General features: G+C 38.5%; 1 protein-coding gene across 5 annotated transcripts in view; it reads right to left on the reverse strand.

Annotated features, from left to right (window-relative positions):
* The window catches only part of LOC136719449 (signal-induced proliferation-associated 1-like protein 2), a 135,106-nt gene that overhangs the window by 35,555 nt on the left and 77,181 nt on the right, over positions 1-22,370 (reverse strand). For all 5 annotated transcript variants that reach the window (XM_066697379.1, XM_066697377.1, XM_066697378.1 and 2 more), the window contains exons 8-9: positions 20,691-21,267; positions 9,624-9,898 (exon numbers count right to left, since the gene is read on the reverse strand). In XM_066697379.1, coding sequence (XP_066553476.1) covers positions 9,624-9,898; positions 20,691-21,267 — 852 coding nt within the window. The remainder of the gene's footprint in view (positions 1-9,623; positions 9,899-20,690; positions 21,268-22,370) is intronic.

Consider the following 22,370-nt stretch of genomic DNA (forward strand, 5'->3'; position numbering starts at 1 on the left):
CCACTTAACTTGCAAGACAATCTCCCTCTTAAAACTGGGTGAACATAATCTAAACAGTTGCTGGTCTTTATTCTTCCATATTCCACAAGACCACTGCAGCATACCGCTTTGTGTACACAGTGTATACAGGCAGACTCGATTGAAAGTGATGTTGCTGATTGGTGCACTGAGACTCAAGGGCTTTCATCTTCTGCAAGGGGTCTGGCAAATGATCTTAAAATATACTCTGATTTGAAAGTATTTATTTGCAGCGTGTTCTTACTGCAAGGCCCTCATCCTACAATTATCGGTTAATTTTTCCAACTTACCAAACCACTTTCCAAAATGTGTTTTTCTTTTGGTTGTTTTCTTGCAAAACATGCTCAGGTTTCATTTGATCTCCAAACAAAATCTAGCTCACAAAATCTTGCTCTTAATTTTCTTCTCCAAACCTCAGTTTGTCTCTTGACAAGATTTACACCTTTAAACTTGGAAATGTAGGAGTCTCTGGAGCATAAGCCGATTGTCAAGCTGTTAGTCATTCCATACCTCTGTGAAATATCAACATCTGGTTCAGCCACAGTCCCCAGCAAATATGAGAAACGTTATACATCGTGTGCATGCAAAGTAACCCCACATGATGAAAAACTAATCACAATCTGAGATATGAAACTAAGCATCTGCATCCAAGCATTTTTAAAACAAAAAGATACAAATGAATTTACCATTTTTGACTGAATCATTACCACATTCTGAAAAGTCAATTTAATACAAGGTACACTTATTGTGGTTTCACTGGCGGTACCTTGACAAAACACCATGTGTTTCCGCAAAGTAATGTGAAAGTATTGTAAATACCTGATTTCACAGTGTCCATGCTCTAGGGATCGTTCAATTGTAGTTAAAAATACTACACTATATATAAAAGGTAGATTAATCAGATTTACAGTTGGTGTGCTTAAAATTAGAATAAAGGGAGAGAAGCACAGAGCCCACAGTACAGCAGTTAAGCAATCCCAAGAAATTAATTAATTAATGAGTGTCAAACAAATATAAAAGGGTGAAACTCACTTCAAAGAATTTGCAACTATTCCACTGGATCGCTGTTTTGATGTTTTCCCTAAATAAAAGTTCTAGAGAATGCAGAGTTCAATGTGAAATAACCCAAAACAACAACAAATGCAAATTAGGCTAATCTGCATAAATTCAATAAAAAGGAGGGCTGTGCTTCCCCTCTGGCAAGATTTTTTTAGCATATTTGTTATTAAAAAACAACAAACAAACCAAACAGGAAATGAACACTATTCGAATTTCAGAAACTAAATTAAGGTCAATCAGCAATCCTTCTCTTCGCTAATGAGTATAATTACTACAAAAACAAAAAGAGCCAGCTGAGCAAGACGGACTAAAGAATGTCTTCATTTGTACTCCAGCCTGGTTAGACTGACATTCCACATTCTCTTTCTACATTGAGCTCCATTCAACAAGATGTTTTCAGGATTTTATACTATAAGTGGTTGTATGTCTAAATATATATATTTAGCAATTGCTTTTCCTGCTCTATGCCACACAGTTAAACCCCAGTAGTTACTGCCATTTTAAAAGAGGCTGTTAACCTAGCCATTAAACGGCTTGTGCATATCCCTGAAGCTCTTTCGCCACGCGTCGTTAACTTCAACACAGGTTAAACAATGTCAACAAGATACAAACAGCAAGAGAAAAGGATGGGAGGGAGATTGTGCAGGCAACTTTTTTTAATACAATATTACATTCCCCAATTCCTCATCAAATGTGTTCCAGAGCTACAGGAAAACCGCGTCTTTGTGTGTACTGCGCATTCAGCTCACACAAACCTCAAGTTCCATTGTTTTGTAAATGTAGGAGGTAAATCTACTTCCTACTGCTCTGCCAAGATATACATTAAATATAGCTGACCTATGTCATATTTTACATTATATCTAATGCACGTCATACTTCATTAGCCAGGTATGCATGAATTGTAATACAGATCATTTATCCATCACAATTGATTGATTCCAGAAAGCATTTCATATCTAGATTTTTGAGTGTAGGTTGCCCACCTTTGTTCTTAAAACTGCTTAAATGGAATACAATTCTCAGAAGGAAATCAGCGGGGTCAATCAAATCAGATGTAAAACAGAAGCAGAACAAGTCAGTAAAAAGCAGTCCATAAAAACACACAAGAAGAGGGGAGGGAGGAATGAATTTCAAAATGCTGTTAAACTCTCCTACTGAGATATCAAAGCAGGACCAAACCTTGCAACAAATAAACATGACATGTATCATTACAGAACCACTAAAAAAAGACAAACCCAATAGAACCATTCATTCTGTTAACACAACATAAATGAAGAGCATGTAAACTCAGCTATAGAAAGAGGTGGTATGGGCTATTAAAACTTTATGGAGTAGCCTTTTCCACTGGTTACGGCCAAGAAACACAGACAATATATCAACAGCTTACAGTAATGGTTCTACACCATCAACACCATCTGCCTTGTTCTGCTCTGCTCACTACATCAACTAAGCCACCTGAAACTGCTTGTAAATGGTTTGTCAACAGCAATCAATTAAATTATCTTGACAGCTGCATTCTCAAGGTTCGACCCCTTGTCGTTGTTTAACTATAGCCTTGCTGACATCAGCCTGATAGCCACCTCAAAGTAAATTTCCACATTGATCTAGCTGCCCAGGATAATCTCTCAGTCTGCCTCAAAGGAAAGATTGATTACTGGAACACCTCTGGAATTAAGGTAGGCACTACAATTATTCTGTAGGAAGATGAGCCATTCATAAATGAAGGTGCTCTGGGCATTTGAAATGATGAAATCAGAAGTCATTGTCTGGTCACTTTCCTCTCCTGACCATATTTTAATAGAATGCTGTTCTGAGCCATGCTTTGTTAATCTGGTGGTCCACTTCAAACTATTAATGTTTAGGTGAGGAACCAACCTGTACACCGAAGAAAAGAAAACAGTCTCATTGTACATGTTGCAACAAAACAATCTCCAAATAGCAAATAATTTGCAATTTCTTTCATTCTTGCTTGTCAGACAAGCTACAGGAGCTACAAAGTTAAATGATGTGGGTTCTTGTCCGGTCAAGCATAAATTAAACCCTGCTCATTACATTTCACAACGCCTCCATCGCATACCACGGTACTATAGTGAGAACAGGAGAATTCAATCTGGATTAATCTTTTCCTTTGAATCAATCTAAGTGGACAGTTCTGAAAGCCACAAATATTTTTTACTCAACAACAGGGCTGGTAGTACAGTTAAACAGTACAGTTTAATTTCCCGTTACACGTCTTTCTGTTCCATCTCCCCATTTTGACAGAACAAAATGCTTAGACTTTTCAGTACCAGTGGTTATTGTTAATGTGCAGTTAATAAGAGGTGAACTAATACCAAAAACAATGTGTCTGGAAACCTTTTTTTTTATGTTGCTTTTGAGAATGGACTACAAGCAAACATCTATTTCTTACAGAGAAACCTCTGCATGTCAAAACACATACTGACAGATCTAATGTATTAATGGACACAGTTAATCTGTTTTAGTATGTTGTTAAGGAATAAAGTTTAAAATAACTAAGTTGTACTTGTATATCCTGTCCTTCCAGTATAAATAAATGCATTTTCTGGCTGGGTTTGGTCTAATAATAGACACATATCTCATTTTGCTCAAGACAGCACACTGCGGACCTTAAAAGGCAGGGGCTGTTAATCATCCTAAATACAGAACCAAAAAAAAAAACACAAATAGTGGTTATAAAGGTTACTAGTATATCCGAAATACATTTGCAGTCTCAGCTCCAGACAGGCAGCAATGCTAAAATGATGTTTTCACAGAAGATTATTTTTAAATCTTGACTTAATCAAAACATCAGCAAGAGTGTCTGCTAAAGCTTAAATATACACTCACCTAAAGGATTATTAGGAACACCATACTAATACTGTGTTTGACCCCCTTTCGCCTTCAGAACTGCCTTAATTCTACGTGGCATTGATTCAACAAGGTGCTGAAAGCATTCTTTAGAAATGTTGTCCCATATTGATAGGATAGCATCTTGCAGTTGATGGAGATTTGGGGGATGCACATCCAGGGCACGAAGCTCCCGTTCCACCACATCCCAAAGATGCTCTATTGGGTTGAGATCTGGTGACTGTGGGGGCCAGTTTAGTACAGTGAACTCATTGTCATGTTCAAGAAACCAATTTGAAATGATTCGACCTTTGTGACATGGTGCATTATCCTGCTGGAAGTAGCCATCAGAGGATGGGTACATGGTGGTCATAAAGGGATGGACATGGTCAGAAACAATGCTCAGGTAGGCCGTGGCATTTAAACGATGCCCAATTGGCACTAAGGGGCCTAAAGTGTGCCAAGAAAACATCCCCCACACCATTACACCACCACCACCAGCCTGCACAGTGGTAACAAGGCATGATGGATCCATGTTCTCATTCTGTTTACACCAAATTCTGACTCTACCATCTGAATGTCTCAACAGAAATCGAGACTCATCAGACCAGGCAACATTTTTCCAGTCTTCAACTGTCCAATTTTGGTGAGCTTGTGCAAATTGTAGCCTCTTTTTCCTATTTGTAGTGGAGATGAGTGGTACCCGGTGGGGTCTTCTGCTGTTGTAGCCCATCCGCCTCAAGGTTGTACGTGTTGTGGCTTCACAAATGCTTTGCTGCATACCTCGGTTGTATTTCAGTCAAAGTTGCTCTTCTATCAGCTTGAATCAGTCGGCCCATTCTCCTCTGACCTCTAGCATCAACAAGGCATTTTCGCCCACAGGACTGCCGCATACTGGATGTTTTTCCCTCTTCACACCATTCTTTGTAAACCCTAGAAATGGTTGTGCGTGAAAATCCCAGTAACTGAGCAGATTGTGAAATACTCAGACCGGCCCGTCCGGCACCAACAACCATGCCACGCTCAAAATTGCTTAAATCACCTTTCCTTCCCATTCAGACATTCAGTTTGGAGTTCAGGAGATTGTCTTGACCAGGACCACACCCCTAAATGCATTGAATCAACTGCCATGTGATTGGTTGGTTAGATAATTGCAATAATGAGAAATTGAACAGGTGTTCCTAATAATCCTTTAGGTGAGTGTGTATATATATATATATATATATATATATATATATATATATATATATATATATATATATATATATATATATATATAACATACATACACAAACAACCCCACCACCAACAAAAATAATAACAAAATATAAAAATAGTGGCCACTGCATGGGTCTTATATGCAATCTATATTTACCAAATCTGTTATAAAAAAAATATATATATATATATATATATATATATATAATTGCAGCCAAGTGGCTGCCTGTCTCCCAGGAGCTTTTTGTGCATCTCGGTCCCCCAGCAAATCAATAGTCTACCCTTTCCCAACAAATTCCTATGGCTTGTGATAACACGAAGAACACTAAGGAGCTATTGTTGACCTGAATGCTTTTCCACTTGCTTTTGAAGAGTTGAAGAGTCCTACCACACTCTCAAACCGACCTCACAGAATTGGCTGTTTTTTCACAGAGAGAAAGCCTAACAAAACCGAAATGGATAAAGATAAAAACGAAAACACAAAAAACACTAACAACGTTAGCGTTCAGAAGGGCTTTGCAAACCCTGGGAAACCCCTTTGGCTTCTGCTGAGCTATAGTGAAGGAGGGACAGAGGGCAGGCACAGACAGACTCAGCTGCTGCAACAACAAAGAAGGAGCCAGACGCAGCTGAAAGGAAGTCCAGGCAACAACTCTTGAGGCCGATTACGGAGAGAGATGACTGAGACAGACCTGCACTGACTCAGGAAGCATCACCTTTTTTAATTTTTTTATTACACACACAACACTGTAATCTCTCACTTTGCTTATGACAGCATAACAAAACAAAAAAACACTAAAATGGGGCTGGAATATATCCAGGACCTGCCATGCCTATTGTTGGGGAAAGATTTATGTCCCCCATTTCCCGCAGCCCATGTGTTATTTTTACTTTTTTTAAAGACGCAATAATAAAAAAGTAGGGGCTCCCAAGAGATTTGTGACAGTCTGTGCTGGTATATGCCACTAACACTGCAGAAGTCATATACTGCTCAAACACTACTTCACTTCAAAGCACCACTGCAATGTACAATATCTTTCATCATGGTCTAGGTTTTATTCTTATTATACAATTTTGGAATGTCTGGCTTATCTGGATTTCAATTCTGTCAAAACTGATTATCAAACTTTCTTCTGAACTGAGTGAATTTTGATTAGTACTGGCAATTTTCATCATCTGGCCAGAAGACAATACATGCTGCAGAAACTGGATCAATCTCTCCAGCCCCCCACCATAGGCAAGAAGCATGAGTAAAAGAGAAGAAAAAAAAAACACACACACCCTCCTCTCAACTCTGGCATTTCATCCCTTCCAGTAAACGGAATCTGGAGTCCTGACACATTCCCATTGGATGAAATTGTATGGTTTTATTTTGGTGTCATTTTAAAAAGCTTGGTAAAAGCAGTTAACTTCAAGTCGCCATCTTTCTCTGCTCAAGCTTTTTATTCACCACTTAGTAGGAAAGTAGGTGCTAACAAAAAACTAAAAAAACGTTAACTACACATACAAGCTTTTTTATTATTGTTATATATAACAGGCACTGACCCACTTCCATTGATCCATTATAAGTTAAACCAAAATAAAACAAAGCAAAGACGCTAAATCTTCAGTTTAACAGCATTTGGTAAACTCCCAAAAGAACAATCATTTTGTGTTCCTGTCTTAGACTGCGGAAAGGTATTCATCCATTCTTTCAAACACTTCTTTTGAATACTGGCAGCTATTTCATCCAACAGTGTGGCTAATGTATGCATCTCTTGAAAGCCAAGCACTTTAATTAAATTGCCAGAATAACTAGCAGAATGCAAATCGAAATCTGCCGTCTGTGATCTGTAATAAACTCCCTCAGACACTGCAGGAATTGTTCTGTCATTAATCAAGTGGGTTGTCTTGTTATCATTAGCAAGCAATGCTTACTGTAGATCTCTGCTAGTGTTCAAACCAGCTGGCTGACAGATATTTTATAATAAAGCTATATTCTTATTTTCTTAAACAAACAAAGCTGTAGTGTTCTGTGCAAGAAATCGGACAAGTCCTTTTTTTTTACAATATCGCCTACAAACTAGAATAAATAAGTTCGGATTTTTGCTTTGCAGTTCCCATTTTCTCTGATTACAAATCCTTTATTCCATACACACAAAGCATGAACACACCATCAATTCAGCATACAGAAAATCTACACTGGATAATTTGATAATACATCATAATTTCTCTCTCTCTCTCTCTCTCTCTCTCTCTCTTTATATATATATATATATATATATATATATATATATATATATATATATATATATATATATATATACACTCACCTAAAGGATTATTAGGTACACCTGTTCAATTTCTCATTAATGCAATTATCTAACCAACCAATCACATGGCAGTTGCTTCAATGCATTTAGGGGTGTGGTCCTGGTCAAGACAATCTCCTGAACTCCAAACTGAATGTCTGAATGGGAAAGAAAGGTGATTTAAGCAATTTTGAGCGTGGCATGGTTGTTGGTGCCAGATGTCTGTTGAGACATTCAGATGGTAGAGTCAGAATTTGGCGTAAACAGAATGAGAACATGGATCCATCATGCCTTGTTACCACTGTGCAGGCTGGTGGTGGTGGTGTAATGGTGTGGGGGATGTTTAGGCTTTAGTCCCCTTAGTGCCAATTGGGCATCGTTTAAATGCCACGGCCTACCTGAGCATTGTTTCTGACCATCTCCATCCCTTTATGACCACCATGTACCCATCCTCTGATGGCTACTTCCAGCAGGTAATGCACCATGTCACAAAGGTCGAATCATTTCAAATTGGTTTCTTGAACATGACAATGAGTTCACTGTACTAAACTGGCCCCCACAGTCACCAGATCTCAACCCAATAGAGCATCTTTGGGATGTGGTGGAACGGGAGCTTCGTGCCCTAGATGTGCATCCCCCAAATCTCCATCAACTGCAAGATGCTATCCTATCAATATGGGCCAACATTTCTAAAGAATGCTTTCAGCACCTTGTTGAATCAATGCCACGTAGAATTAAGGCAGTTCTGAAGGCGAAAGGGGGTCAAACACAGTATTAGTATGGTGTTCCTAATAATCCTTTAGGTGAGTGTATATATATATATATATATATATATAGTAAAAGATAAAAAAGGATGCAGAAAGTGAAGATTGAACAGGAAAATAATGTATATAAAAGGCTTAAATTATAACACATACACAATAAATATACGTTTATATCTATATAAAATGGTGGCATATTTCTTTATGTTCTCAACACAGAACGTTCATAAATCAATATCCTAACGCCACCAATCTCTCTTACGGTGGGAGTGGATATTTATAAAAAATAAAAACAAATAAATAAACAAGACAGTTAAAGTTTTGACATTTATTGCCTGCTCAGCATAAAAAAAATTAAATGGTCAATGCAAATTAGTTCAAACAAGACAACAAAATAATAAGCCCATCGCCTTGATCATCCGGACATTTTTCAGATCTGTTTACAAAAACAATTTTCCTGTCCCACTGTGTTTTGTCAGGCGCTCAGTTTGCCATGTGCCCTGTATTACAGCTGTGATGGAGAAGCAGGTTTGGCTGCAGCTACAAAGTCCTAGTCCTTTGTAATACATGCTTTTATTTCATGAATGAAGTTGGGCAGCAGCCACATTTGGACACAGCTTGGGAGGAAATAAAACAAAACCAAATGGAGAACAGAGGTTCTACTACCTTCTGCCGATGCTCTTTATACCTCTAAAACATTATGAAATGCATGCTGCTTTCCAAAAACAATTAAGGAAGAATTGCTAAACAGTACTCATCATTGTGTTATACCCTATCATTTTCTACTGCACAATGCATGGGCTTAAGGTGACGCTTTGAATCACACTTTCCCAAAGAGAGCTAGAGATGACCTATCACAGCTTTAGATGCACAATACAGCAAATTGACTGTAAGGCCAATACTGTGGAGGCCTTCACAATGAAAGGAAACACGGCGGCATTTCAAGTTACTACTATATAAAAATGTGTTTGGTTTTCCTTTGGTGTCATTTCATAGCCTGATTTTTATGGATTGATTCTGCGGCCTTATTTCTGAACATATTGTGTGTCCTGGAATCTGAAAACTAAGAATAAATGTGAGAATACTGCAAGTGGGACATATACCTTTCCTTTCATAAATGGCAGTCATTCATCGCTCTGTATTATTAAAGCAGCATGTGAATTTACTGGTGGAGAAGGTTTTACCGTCATTTCGAAGGGGGGATGTCAAGTGATGCTAAAATCTTAATGACTAAGGCCATATCCGTGTTTGAGATTGAGGTGTTTGGCTATGGAGAGCATGTCAATGTTTACTTGGACATTCGATGTACAGTCGATTATGTATTGTCATGCCTTTTTCATTTTTAGTCAGCTGTCTGGATCACAGGGCTCCAACTGTATTTAGGGGTTATTTTTGGTATTATGGGAAATAATGGTGGAGATGGGGTTACCTCCTGGGCGAGCCATCCTCATGGGGTTGGATGATCACCACCTTCACAGTCACAGACGTCCGTAACAGGTCAATCATCTGCTCGTGGGTCAGTGTGGCCACAGCAACTTTGCAGATTTCGACCAGACGGCTCCCTTGCCTCAGACCAGCCTTCCACGCAAAGCCAAACGGCTCCACATCTGCCACTATCCCTTCAAAGTTCACATGGAAGCCAAGCTGGCCCAAACCATTTCTCCTAAGGGTCATTTCTGATGTCTCGCAGCCTCGGGTTACAATCTGGATAACAAAAGAGAGAGAGAGAATCAATCAATCAATCAATCAATCAATTTTTTATTTGTATAGCACCCTTTGCAGGGTAGCCACAGAGCACTTTACAGAGTGCTAAACATACTACAACAAAATGTATAAATAAAATAACCCTTTAACGATTTAAACTAAATTAAATTAGTAAACCTTTCTCTGGAGATTTGGCTTCTTTAATAATAATTTAAAAAAACTAAGGAACACTACACAAGACATTAATTTACAAGGTCAATTAATAAGTGTATCTTTGTTGCTTTTAAGTATGACATAAGAGTAGCCAAGATTGTCCCCCTGCTGAGCCATGATAGAGGGCAAGCTCAAGAAATGAGCAAAATAAACAAACAACAACAACAACAACAACAACAACAACAAAAAAAACAACAGTTTAGTCAGACATGTGTAGCTCATGGCAGTTCTGCATAAGACAGTTTTTGCTTTTTCAATAGCAGGTTCAGAAAGACAAGTAGAGGACATCTCAGGAGAAAAAAAAAAAAACTTTGGTATTAAGGCAAGTTGTACACACCAAATACAGCGAGGGAAAAAAGTATTTGATCCCCTGTTGATTTTGTACGTTTGCCCACTGACAAAGAAATGATCAGTTTATAATTTTAATGGCAGGTGTATTTTAACAGTGAGATACAGAATAACAACAAAAAAATCCAGAAAAACGCATTTCAAAAAAGTTATAAATTGATTTGCATGTTAATGAGGGAAATAAGTATTTGACCCCTTCGACTTAGTACTTGGTGGCAAAACCCTTGTTGGCAATCACAGAGGTCAGATGTTTCTTGTAGTTGGCCACCAGGTTTGCACACATCTCAGGAGGGATTTTGTCCCTCTCCTCTTTGCAGATCCTCTCTAAGTCATTAAGGTTTCGAGGCTGACGTTTGGCAACTCGAACCTTCTGCTCCCTCCACAGATTTTCTATGGGATTAAGGTCTGGAGACTGGCTAGGCCACTCCAGGAACCTTAATGTGCTTCTTCTTGAGCCACTCCTTTGTTGCCTTGGCTGTGTGTTTTGGGTCATTGTCATGCAGGAATACCCATCCACGACCCATTTTCAATGCCCTGGCTGAGGGAAGGAGGTTCTCACCCAAGATTTGACGGTACATGGCCCCGTCCATCGTCCCTTTGATGCGGTGCAGTTGTCCTGTCCCCTTAGCAGAAAAACACCCCCAAAGCATAATGTTTCCACCTCCATGTTTGACGGTGGGGATGGTGTTCTTAGGGTCATTCCTCCTCCTCCTCCAAACACGGTGAGTTGAGTTGATGCCAAAGAGCTTGATTTTGGTCTCATCTGACCACAACACTTTCACCCAGTTCTCCTCTGAATCATTCAGATGTTCATTGGCAAACTTCAGACGGGCCTGTACATGTGCTTTCTTGAGCAGGGGGACCTTGCGGGTGCTGCAGGATTTCAGTCCTTCACGGCATAGTGTGTTACCAATTGTTTTCTTGGTGACTATGGTCCCAGCTGCCTTGAGATCATTAATAAGATCCTCCCGTGTAGTTCTGGGCTGATTCCTCACCGTTCTCATGATCATTGAAACTCCACGAGGTGAGATCTTGCATGGAGCCCCAGACCAAGGGAGACTGACAGTTATTTTGTGTTTCTTCCATTTGCGAATAATCGCACCAACTGTTGTCACCTTCTCACCAAGCTGCTTGGCGATGGTCTTGTAGCCCATTCCAGCATGCCATTCCATACATGGCATGAACATTCAGAAAATGTACCCAGACAGGGGCTAGAAGAATTAAGGATAAAGGGCAGTCCTCATGCAGAATCAAATAATTGCCTTTCAGATCTTGTGTGTACAAAGTTCTACTTGACACAGGCCCATTTACCCCCCTTACAAATTAGGCTACTCCCTTTCATTGCATTTATACGTTCTGTCGGACCTCTTGCAATCACATCACATACATTCTCTGTTTGTGATTCTCTCTCACCTTCTTCCTTCTACATTTTAGCACCAACCCACCTTCTCATTTAGTTAAGTGCAACCAAATTTGACCTCATAATCCTGTTGTAGAACCAGTTCTTGGCATAGTCATGGCAAGTTAGCCTTCCTGTTGATCTCAAATGCCCCTGAGGATGGATTGAGTTGCTTTTGGGTTTGTCCCTTTTTGTTTGTTTACCCTGAGGTTCTATGTGACAGATGTTACCATGTAACTGAATCCTGACTGAAATCTAGGACAGTACTTAACAGACTTATCTGCTTTATCACAAAAAAACTTTACCTTAAGGGGTTGCAATAATTCAACTCCCGCAACTCCTTTCCTTTTCATCTGGGCAAAGCCTGTGTTGCACTCATAGCATGGTCAGTACAATAGCAGGATTTCAGTACAAAAATCTCTTTCAAATCATATCTAATATCCAACAATGCAATAATTATATTTGATCCATTAGACTATATCGCACCAAACAATATCAAGACACTACACTGCTATTTTTTTAACTTTTTAACCACAGTGATGTGTATATTAGTTCATTTCTGATCTATTGCCAGTCAAGCCACAGACCTGATATCTTAAATTTCCAATCATCATTAAAGCCAGACAAAGTCAATATGTTGGGATTTTTGGTCTGGAACCTGCAACAACATAACTGAAAGTGTAACACTTGCAAAAAATCCAACTGAGACATTTACACATCATTCTTTTCTATATTTATTTGAATCTACAAAGTGTATGTCAAATGCTGCTTTTAAAGTCAGAATTTGAAATCGGCAACTTTATTACACAACAACAACAAAAATATTTGGAATAGAGTGATTTGCATATCATTCTTTTAAATCTTTATTGTATTCTGTTCCTGTGTATTTGTTACTTTTATTTTGTATTTGTGTAGTTCTACTGGTTTGGTTGAACAATAAAACAGAATTGTAAAGTGAATTTGAAGAGTCTTCCTACTTCTAAAACAATTTCGGAATAACTCTTAATAATAAATCAAGATTTCCAAAACCTCAAAAGAACCTGAAACATATAAATTCATAACAATAGCCTATTTGCATCAGTGCTTGCAGAAGCACTTAGGCCTATATCACTAGTTATATCTTAAGCACATGGAGCATAAGGAGGTCCAATTCCCTTCCCAGTGTAATGCACAGTAAGTGCAGGGAAGAGGCAGTGCTAGCACCTATCAAAAACAATTCCTTTATGCTACCCACTGGATCATCTAATATAGATAGATATAATATAAGATCATTATATATTAAGTAAACACTGGAGGTTGTGTGCTGTGTAGATGCCATCAGTATGCACTGTACTGCACAATGTACTACCAGAATTTACATTTATGGTCTGGTCCTATATATGACCTCAAGCCCACAGAACCTGGGATGAACTTGAATGAAAGAAAGAAAAAAAAAAAAAAAAAAAATCAGGAAGGGACCCCAGAGGCCAACTTCTATCATTAGACTAGAAAATACTCTACTTGTAGCCACCCTTAAGGTCTACATCCTTTGAAAACACATTGTGAACAGCTAATGCTATCCAGATGTGTTTGGTAACACAGCATATACACACACATACACACATAAGTATACTAAAATATCTTGTGTTTGGTCTGCTTGAACCAGGAGCCATGAGGTATATATATATATATATACACACACATTAAAAATACCATAAAAACTCTTTCAATGCATGCATTAATGGTCCCAGTTTGTCTATTATGTAAGCTATTAAATTATACAGGAGTTGCATGTCAGAGTGTGTAACGTCATGTAATGTGGATTGCCGTATGTTAAAACTCTACTTTGAATTGCATGACACAGATTTCTGTGACTTGCTTTTGTTACTGAAAGCATATCAGTTATAAGATGCAGGTTGCATTGTCATTGCAATGGATAGCATAAAAACAAAACAGAACTGCCTCACAAAATAAAATACTTGATGGGGGGGGGGGGTAATTTAAAGACTGCTGTTAAAAAGAACATAGCTTGCAACCTGGCAGAGGAGGCAGAGGAGCACCTAGCTGGGGCTTGAGGGAGTGATGTATTGCAATCAACACCTTAGAGTCTGATGTAGTCCCAGTTGCTGCATGTAGTTTCTCCAGCAAAGTCTCTCGGCAAAAGCGATTTTCATATTTGCAGCGAGTTCACATCATGTCATGGCTCTTAATCTTGCAGTGAAGCTGCGCCTGAAACACGATGTCATAAAAGCCTCGACACAGAAACAAACGTGAGCAACACTGGTTTTGGCTAAGTGTTTCGATTCAAAGGAAATCGCACATATTGGTACCGCAGGAGAGGAAAGAGCCTGCAGTGACTGATTTGTGTTTGAGTCCAGCGTTGCTTCAATCCCCACCTTGCCGCCTGCTAAATCGCAGCTACAGTCCTGCTCAGCTCCTGCAAATCCCCTCAGATTCACCTGCAGGAAAGCTACGAACACAGAAGGCATTACCTCTATTGCCCTGCAAATGCTACTTTGCTCCTCGACCCCCCACTGAGTTCCTATTCACAAACAAATGGGAATGTTTCTGTACGATCTGAACATTTCGGTTTTCCATACTAAGCTAGACATTCCTGATCATCTAGAAGAGTTCTTTTCATTCTGACACAGTGAAAGCTGCACAGACAGACATGCATGCACATCATGACAAAACAGCAGCAAAGGGGCATCACAACTGAGTCAGAGCCAGGTTTTAGACTTTTATTTAGCAGCAGATTAAAACCTGGAAGTGACAGGTAATTTGACTGATTAACTATTAACTAATTGTAAAATAAAATAAAATAAAAAAGAGGACACTGTGGCACTCAAAGACTGTTACCAATCCCTGCTTTAGATGGTTAATGACAACAGACCTGAGAAATAAGTTCACCTGCCCTAATTTAGCCAATACTTGGTTCAGCAAAAGTGAAGACCAAACGACCATAAATCACTTCAGTATCAGGGTTGCAGATCGATATTCTTTTCCCTCTTCTCATGCATTGGGTGCAACTGCCATTTATTTACATATTTATTTCAATTTGTAAGTATTTCTTGTTTATTTCTGACTTTTTATTGCTGTGGCGGCTGAAACGTTTTAAGAGCACTTGGAACAAAGAGGCGGCTGCTGATTTGCATAGCGCATAACGATCTCCCCAGTGATCTGGCGGGTGTACAGTAAGCCCACTATCCTAATTAGACTTTCATCACAGGCACTCCCCTCACAAGTGCACTTCAAACCAAGTGGCGGCAACTGATCAAACCAGCTTTACTGGAGGGTCAGCTACTGCAGTGGTAAGTTTATAATTAGAGAGCGGGTATTATTAGTTCCTTTAGCGGCTGCTGTTTAAAGCTGAAGAGTTGCAAAGGGTTCAGATCTCAATGGCTGAGACCCAGATGGCCAGTCTTCCAGCCCCAGCTGCAGTCCAGACTGTATTCATTCCTAAAAGAAGAACTGGCGCTAGGTTGGCATTTCTCTGTCGAGGTGCTCCATCCCAGAAAAGCTTTCCTCAGACACACTTCAGAAAAGAGGGTTTGCTTTCGGGAAGCGGAAGGCACTGTGGGTGTGACAAGGACATGCTGATCCCACAGACTGGATTTCAAAGCAGATGCTTGTCCTGTTATTTCAACACATTCCTGGGTTCATTTGGAAAGCAGGCCCTGCTTGGTCATCCCAAGCAGTTGTATAACTGCCTACCTCTAGGTTTAATAAATCCCAAGTCATTCTACAAGGTTTTGAAATGGTCATCCATTAGGTTGCTTTAAAAAGAAGTCTTAAATTAACTGAGACATAGTGGGCAAACTGGAAATCAGGCCAACTTCATATACATCTGAGCATGTTCAAGTCGAGCCTTAAAAGGGGAGTTTCTCGCACACTGTTGTCCGTAGAATTTCACTGCAAGCCTGAGACATTTCCAAAGGCAATTTGACTACACACACACAGACACACACCCAGACATATAATCTACACAGTATATCATATACTATTGTGACTGCAGCTGATCTTGAAACACTGGCCAATTTCTCATGACAATGACATGCTCAAAATGCTTAATCTTCAAATCTTTGAGCAACTGTACAGATTGGCCAGGTCAGGTCACCATGGTCAAAGTGTTTACTATCATTGCAGCAATATTTTTATCAACTATATTATTAGAAAATACAGGGTACTTATCTAGTGGTCCTATTCAAACAATTATATTGTAAGATCTGCAACCTGGAGCACTAAAATGTGGTACAAATAGGACCTTTGGGAACCTGCCGTCTGACATTACTGTCTTACAGTTAGCCTCTGGTGTGTAGTGTTGTGGTCCATGTGAAAGTGTTCCACCATTTTCATGTTATAGCTGTTTGACATAACTTATTAAACCGCCAAGCATATAACAACCAGGTGGATGTGATGCTCCATGCCAAATGTGAGCTAAAGCACAGGGGGTACTCGTCAACACACTGTAGACGATCACAAGAAATGAAACTCATTTGAATGCATCAACATTAAAGTGAAGATTCAGATCAAATGCAGAGGGAAATTTGCATTTCATCCTACTCTGCTGGTACTCCTGTACCCCCTGGTGCTGTCTATGAGAAGGGAATCTCACCACCTCAGAATCATTCCAATAAGAAATGCTGGATGAATTTTGTATCCACTTTGGAACAGAGAGATAAGAAGGAACAGACCTTTACAGTTTAAAGATAGCAATTCTGTAGACTGCACTTTGGAAAAAATATATAGTAATAAAGGCATAAACATTTCAACTAAAGTGTGCAGTGCGTTCCAAACTACTCGAAAACAGGTGGAGTTGGGTTAATAAAAATCTGGAGGAAGGCTGCCTCCACCAACTCAACTTTTAAATCCAATAATATACTAACTTGGCTGCAGGAGGCATCTAAAATTAAAGCAGGCCAAAAGCCAGAACAAATGAATGAAGCTAAACAGCTTTACTGCGACGGCTGCCTTTAATTTAATGAGACTGGCTGCAGTCATGTTTATTGGAAGAAGGTAGAACAGTGCTACTATTATTAGCCTGACAGCCAATTCCATCCCCTCACGTTCCAAGATGAGATGTACAGTAAAAACACCCCGAGGACATTACAGCCTCATGTACCTGCGCTCAGATACCCAACAGAAGCACATTGAAAGCTCACTGAACACATTTGTGAGGTTGATAATAATCTACCACTCTATCAACTGCACTCTGCCAAGGTAGTGACACTAGGAATCACAAAGAGAAAAAAGTAATCTGCCAAATCCTGAAGGCAAAGCTTCACACAGTGACGAGAAGAAAAACTAAGTTCATAGGAATATACAGGAAAGAATGTTGGTATTATAGAAAACTGATCTTTCTTTTGCATCTGCAGTTTCAATTTACCATTACAAAACACACACACACACACGCAAATATATATATATATAACTGCTCAGATAAAGCATGTCACCTGTCAACTGCTAAAGCAATCAACCACTTTAGTCACAGCAGCAGGATAACTTGACTTTATAAAGATGCTGACGTGAACTTTTGCAAATTGCCGGCACTAAGGCTGCTTAACTGGGGTTTCCACAAGATCTGAAAAGTAATTTGATTGCAGTACGTTGTGCTTTGGAAAGTAAGGCACCAGGTGACTCTTTTTCACAAGTCTTTGCCTGGTCTAAATTGTACTCCCTGGAGACTCTGCAAGCCGCAAAGTGGGCAGCTTCATCAATGGGTGACCTAGTCGCCCGGCACTGTAATGGGGAGAATCCCGGCGTGCACATTGCCCTCAGGGGGATGAATAATGATCCAAACACCTGGATGTCGGCTGAACAAAGACTATTCTGCTATCTTGACAATGATCAATCACTTTCCGAGGTGCTGTACTTGTCTAGTAGATCTCCTCATAAAAACACCACCCTTAAACAGATAAACAGATTATTGTTCTAATGGTGGTAGGTAGAGATGGTGTCTGCTTCTTAACCAAAACTATTGTACATTGTATTTCTGAAAATACACAATAGTCTAATAATGAAACACAATTTGCTATATTCACTATTCTATTGGATCCATACCTAGAATATGTTTAATGCTATTATATATCACTTCCTCAGTAAGGTGATTTCACAGAAACCACAACTAAATTAGTCTGAACTTTCCAGTGGGTGCATTTTGTGATGCATGTTGTGCCTTTTAAGATTCTGTATAGTAGGGCCATTGTAATTTATTTAAAGAAGGTGGTTGCTTTTACATGCAGTCAGGAAGTTTCAGAATTAGTTGCAGTTTATGAGAGGGACTCTAATACAGCTATGAACAAAATTTAAATAGCCTAATGTACTACAGGATTGCTGCAGAGTAAGTAATAGCACAGTAAATATCAATGCACAATAATTTTTTAGTATAGTGTTTACAGTTTTAACTATGGTAATGTTTCTACTAGTTACTAGAAACAAAGTTTCTGTCATAAAGCACAATTATGTTTTCTGTAAGGCTAAATGTGTTTTACAGTGATATTCTATCTTAGGTGAAGTCCTAGTAATGTTCATTTAGTATTTGGTATGTTAATACAAAAGAAAACAAGAAAATGCATGTTAATTTGCCTTGTATAAGTGTGTCAGCTAAATTGCAATAATAATGATAATAATACATTTGCATTATAAATAGAAGGGATGATACATATAAGTGAATAAAGGGCTTTTTATGATAATAAAACACAATATATGTATATAATTCCAGGGATCTGCGCTTTGGCAGATTTGCTTTAACAAGAATAACAAAACCCTCATCCCTGCTGAGACAGAATGTCAGTCATCCTCTTGCAAAGTACAGGAGGGCAGTAATGTGACTGGTGAATAAGTAGCATGAGGTTCAGCATTTATGCATGGCAGTTTAATGATAGGATGCTAATGGAACAGCCCTACCGTAAGGCACTGTAAAACAATCTGGAACCATCTGGGAAAGGAAACCATTTATTTGTTTAATAAAACTAGGAGACAATTATTTTTTTCCTCTTGTCTCAAAATTGTGGTTGTTTATAGCAGACAGTCCTGTCAGAGTGTGATAAACTAGCTGTATCTTTAAGACATGCATGGTGGCATAAGTGGTGATGTAGAGAAATTAAGAAGAAAACAAATAATATTAACCATTAGGTAGCTTCATCAATGACCAAATAGATATTTTTTTTAAATAACCTTCAGTACGAATTGTCTAAGAAACCGATACATTGATAAAGAAAAATCTGAAAATTGTGTCTTATAATAGGGACATTTATGCAGATTATTACAGGAAGACCATGTTTATAATTTGCATAGTTATTCTTCCGTTGTCTGCTCTATGCTTAGAGACAGAAGTGGATAAGTAGCATAGTTTTCTTAAATACTAGTGACAAATCACAGAAATGTTTCACAGGTAATGTTATGCAAGCATGGGTGTGTTTCCCAAAATGTCAAAGAAAAATAATACCAAGAAAGAATTTAAAACAAAAGGGAATCTACTGCCATCTCACTAATAAACGTGTGTTGCAGTAGTGGGGAATCCACTACAGAGATTCCAAAATGGATGGGCCAAAACACAGCACTGACTTTCTATCCCTGAATTATGAGATGCTTTTGAGGGACAAAATATGAAACCAACTTCACTTCAAATCCATTCAGAATCTGTTTATGTATCCAAACACTGTCTCAAACAAGTATAATAAAAAACAAAATCAACAACACAAAAATGTAGCTCCTACAAACAAAGGGGACTGCAAAATTGTATATGTGTTAAGAAGCTTTATGAAAGTAATCCCAGATTTCCACATCAAGGAAAAAGCTTCTTTAAAGATTGGCTGGGGTCAGAAAAATATGACTTTCTCAAGTCAGCTGCTAGTTTTCTCTGCATGCTTTTGAGTAATTAAAAGGAAATAGCATTTTTATTATTTAATCTTTTAGGTACAGACTTTCTAGCAGACCAGAAACCTTGGTTCTTAAAGTTTTTATAGCCCATTAACTGCAATGTTTTCCATCTGTGATTAAATGGGACTTTCAAACCTCCTTTAAACAGCTTCAGATCTACTGATTAAATTGTATGCTGTATTAAAGGTTAATTTGAATTTTGTATGGATTTGTAATGCTGCACTTTTCTAATACTTGTGTAACCTGTAACTTCTGCCTTGAAATACATAAATAAATATATAAATAAAATATATAAAATAATTATAAAAAAATATATATATTATTAATAAATATGTAATCTATGCCTACCATGTTCCTTCAATACCATAGTTTGATCAAAAGCAATTATGATTCATTCATTGCTACATTCTGTATAAAAACAGCCTTCACTGCAGAATGTAGCTCGAGTTACTATAATTTTTACTCCAACCGTGACTTTAATGTTACAGATCTCCCTGTGTAAAGGTGACTGAGAAACTGAAGAAAGCAGACCAACAGGATTGTGGGAAACATCAAATAATAACTTATAGGACACATCTATTTCAAATGCTGTATTCCATTTTGGGTTAGTGGGATTTCAGCAAACAACTCCAAAGAACTCTTATTTTAAATCAATCAGTCTGTGTGCTCTAATCGGATGATAAACCTACAGTTCTGAGATATGCAAAGTGTCTCTCAGAACTGAGCCAAAAACATCCCAGAAAAACCTTGCCAAGAAAATGTTTCAATGCCCCGGGTGATAACCATCTGTAGACATTGTAGCACTTCCTGCCTTCTCCCAAGGGGGAAGTTGGCATGTATTAAAGTCAGCCTGTTAAAGATTACAAAGGTTTGAAAAAGTGTGTAAAAATGAGTTAGTTCCCCTATGCAATAAAAGACCAAAAAGTTTGAGGAAACACAATCAATAATAAAACAAAAAGCTGCAGGGCTTACCTCTAGCCTCTGAACAATTTCTCGGATGTCTTCTCCACAGTTATCCAGGGCAGAGAGCACAACGCACTCCCCTCGTTCGTAGAAGATTTTGATGCTCATAACTCCAGATGTCCAGCCGATCACGTCCCGGCAGGAGCAGTTGAAGACCACGTTCTTGGACTCCTCCTCGATAAGCATGATGAACTCATTGGAGATACCAAGCAGACATTCAATGTCGGCCGACTGCCCGAAGTCCCGAGCAATGACATTCCACGTGATGGCGCCGATGCTGTAGAGGTGGGCGTCCTTCCTGGGTTTGGTTTTCTCCTTCTTCTTGGCCCCCAGTGTGATGAAGCTGAACTTCACGGTGGAGTCCACGGTGGCTGTGGTCACAAAGTTCTCTGCCAGGTCCTTCAGGTACTCCTGCCTTGTCCTGGTCGCCATGGCCCGGAACTTCTCTGATTTGTGGGCAGCGTTTTCTGCATTGATGACCTTCGCCAGGAGAAAGTCCCTGAAAACAGCAGACTTGGGGAAAGTCACTCCTTTGGGGATAGGTGGACCGAAAGGAGGCACATCTTTAGATCTCGACACGGCCACACTGCCAAGATGTAGATGTAGAGAGAGAAAACAGAAGGTTTGTATGATTAATTATAAATTACTATTAATAACTTAAACAATTATTCAATCATAGTGTTGCTTGTTTTAGTCATAATTAGTTTAACATTAGCTTTTTTTTTAGCTCTGGAATAAATTAAGAGACCACTCCAAGTTCAGAAATCAATGTTAAGTGGTCTCAATTTTTTCCAGAGCTGTATATTATGGTGTATAAGTATTTGATATAGTTAGTGTTTATAATACCATGTAATTGTCTTCCATAAAGTCGTCTAGTGAATGACACTACATAAGTTTAATGTTTAAGGAAAACTAAATTATATGTTTCCATATAAATTCTATTTTTTTATTAAAATTATCCCATAAAATGAAAAAAACAGACTGGTCCCAATGTTTAGAAATACCGATTCACAAAAGCTACTGTGTGTTAAAAGATACAAATCCAAATTTTCAAGGTAGGCTACTGGTCTGCGTTTGTCTCCATTTTAATCCCTTGTCACTCTTGCTACATTTCACACTCTGCAGAACAGCTTTGAATGATTTATAAATATGCAAATCGTCTGTATCAGGCACAGCACCAAAAGCTAAACTGTATCACTGATCAAATTATATCTGGGCTTGACTGTCAGTAGACACAAATGTCATGGTAATTAAAATGAATACATATAAATAAAAACTGTACAGAAGAAAAGGTTTTACCACCAAATATCCCAAAAAATATGTTTTTAGGACATTTTAACAAACAGGTGTGTGGATATATTTAGGTCTGCATGTAATTACAATTAATCATGCTGTTAAAAGTAGAAATGCCACAGAAATGGAACAAATTGAAACCCGAGATGCCACTGAGCTGAAATTCTCCAAGAAAAGCTGCAGGAAAGGTGCCAAAAATATGTGACTTTGGATTTGCTTGAAAGACTAATCGATTTTCCAGTTAACAGCATGGTAAATAATTATTGATATGAATATATTGAAACTTAAGATTGAAAATTACATTGCAGGTTGTTGTTTTTTTGTGCTTTATCATCAAATCTCTAAGACTTTGTCATTGGAGAATCCGAGTTTTAGTGAAGTGAAGGCTTGAATGAA

The sequence above is a fragment of the Amia ocellicauda genome, chromosome 23 (assembly GCF_036373705.1).
Source record: "Amia ocellicauda isolate fAmiCal2 chromosome 23, fAmiCal2.hap1, whole genome shotgun sequence".
NCBI lineage: Eukaryota > Metazoa > Chordata > Actinopteri > Amiiformes > Amiidae > Amia > Amia ocellicauda.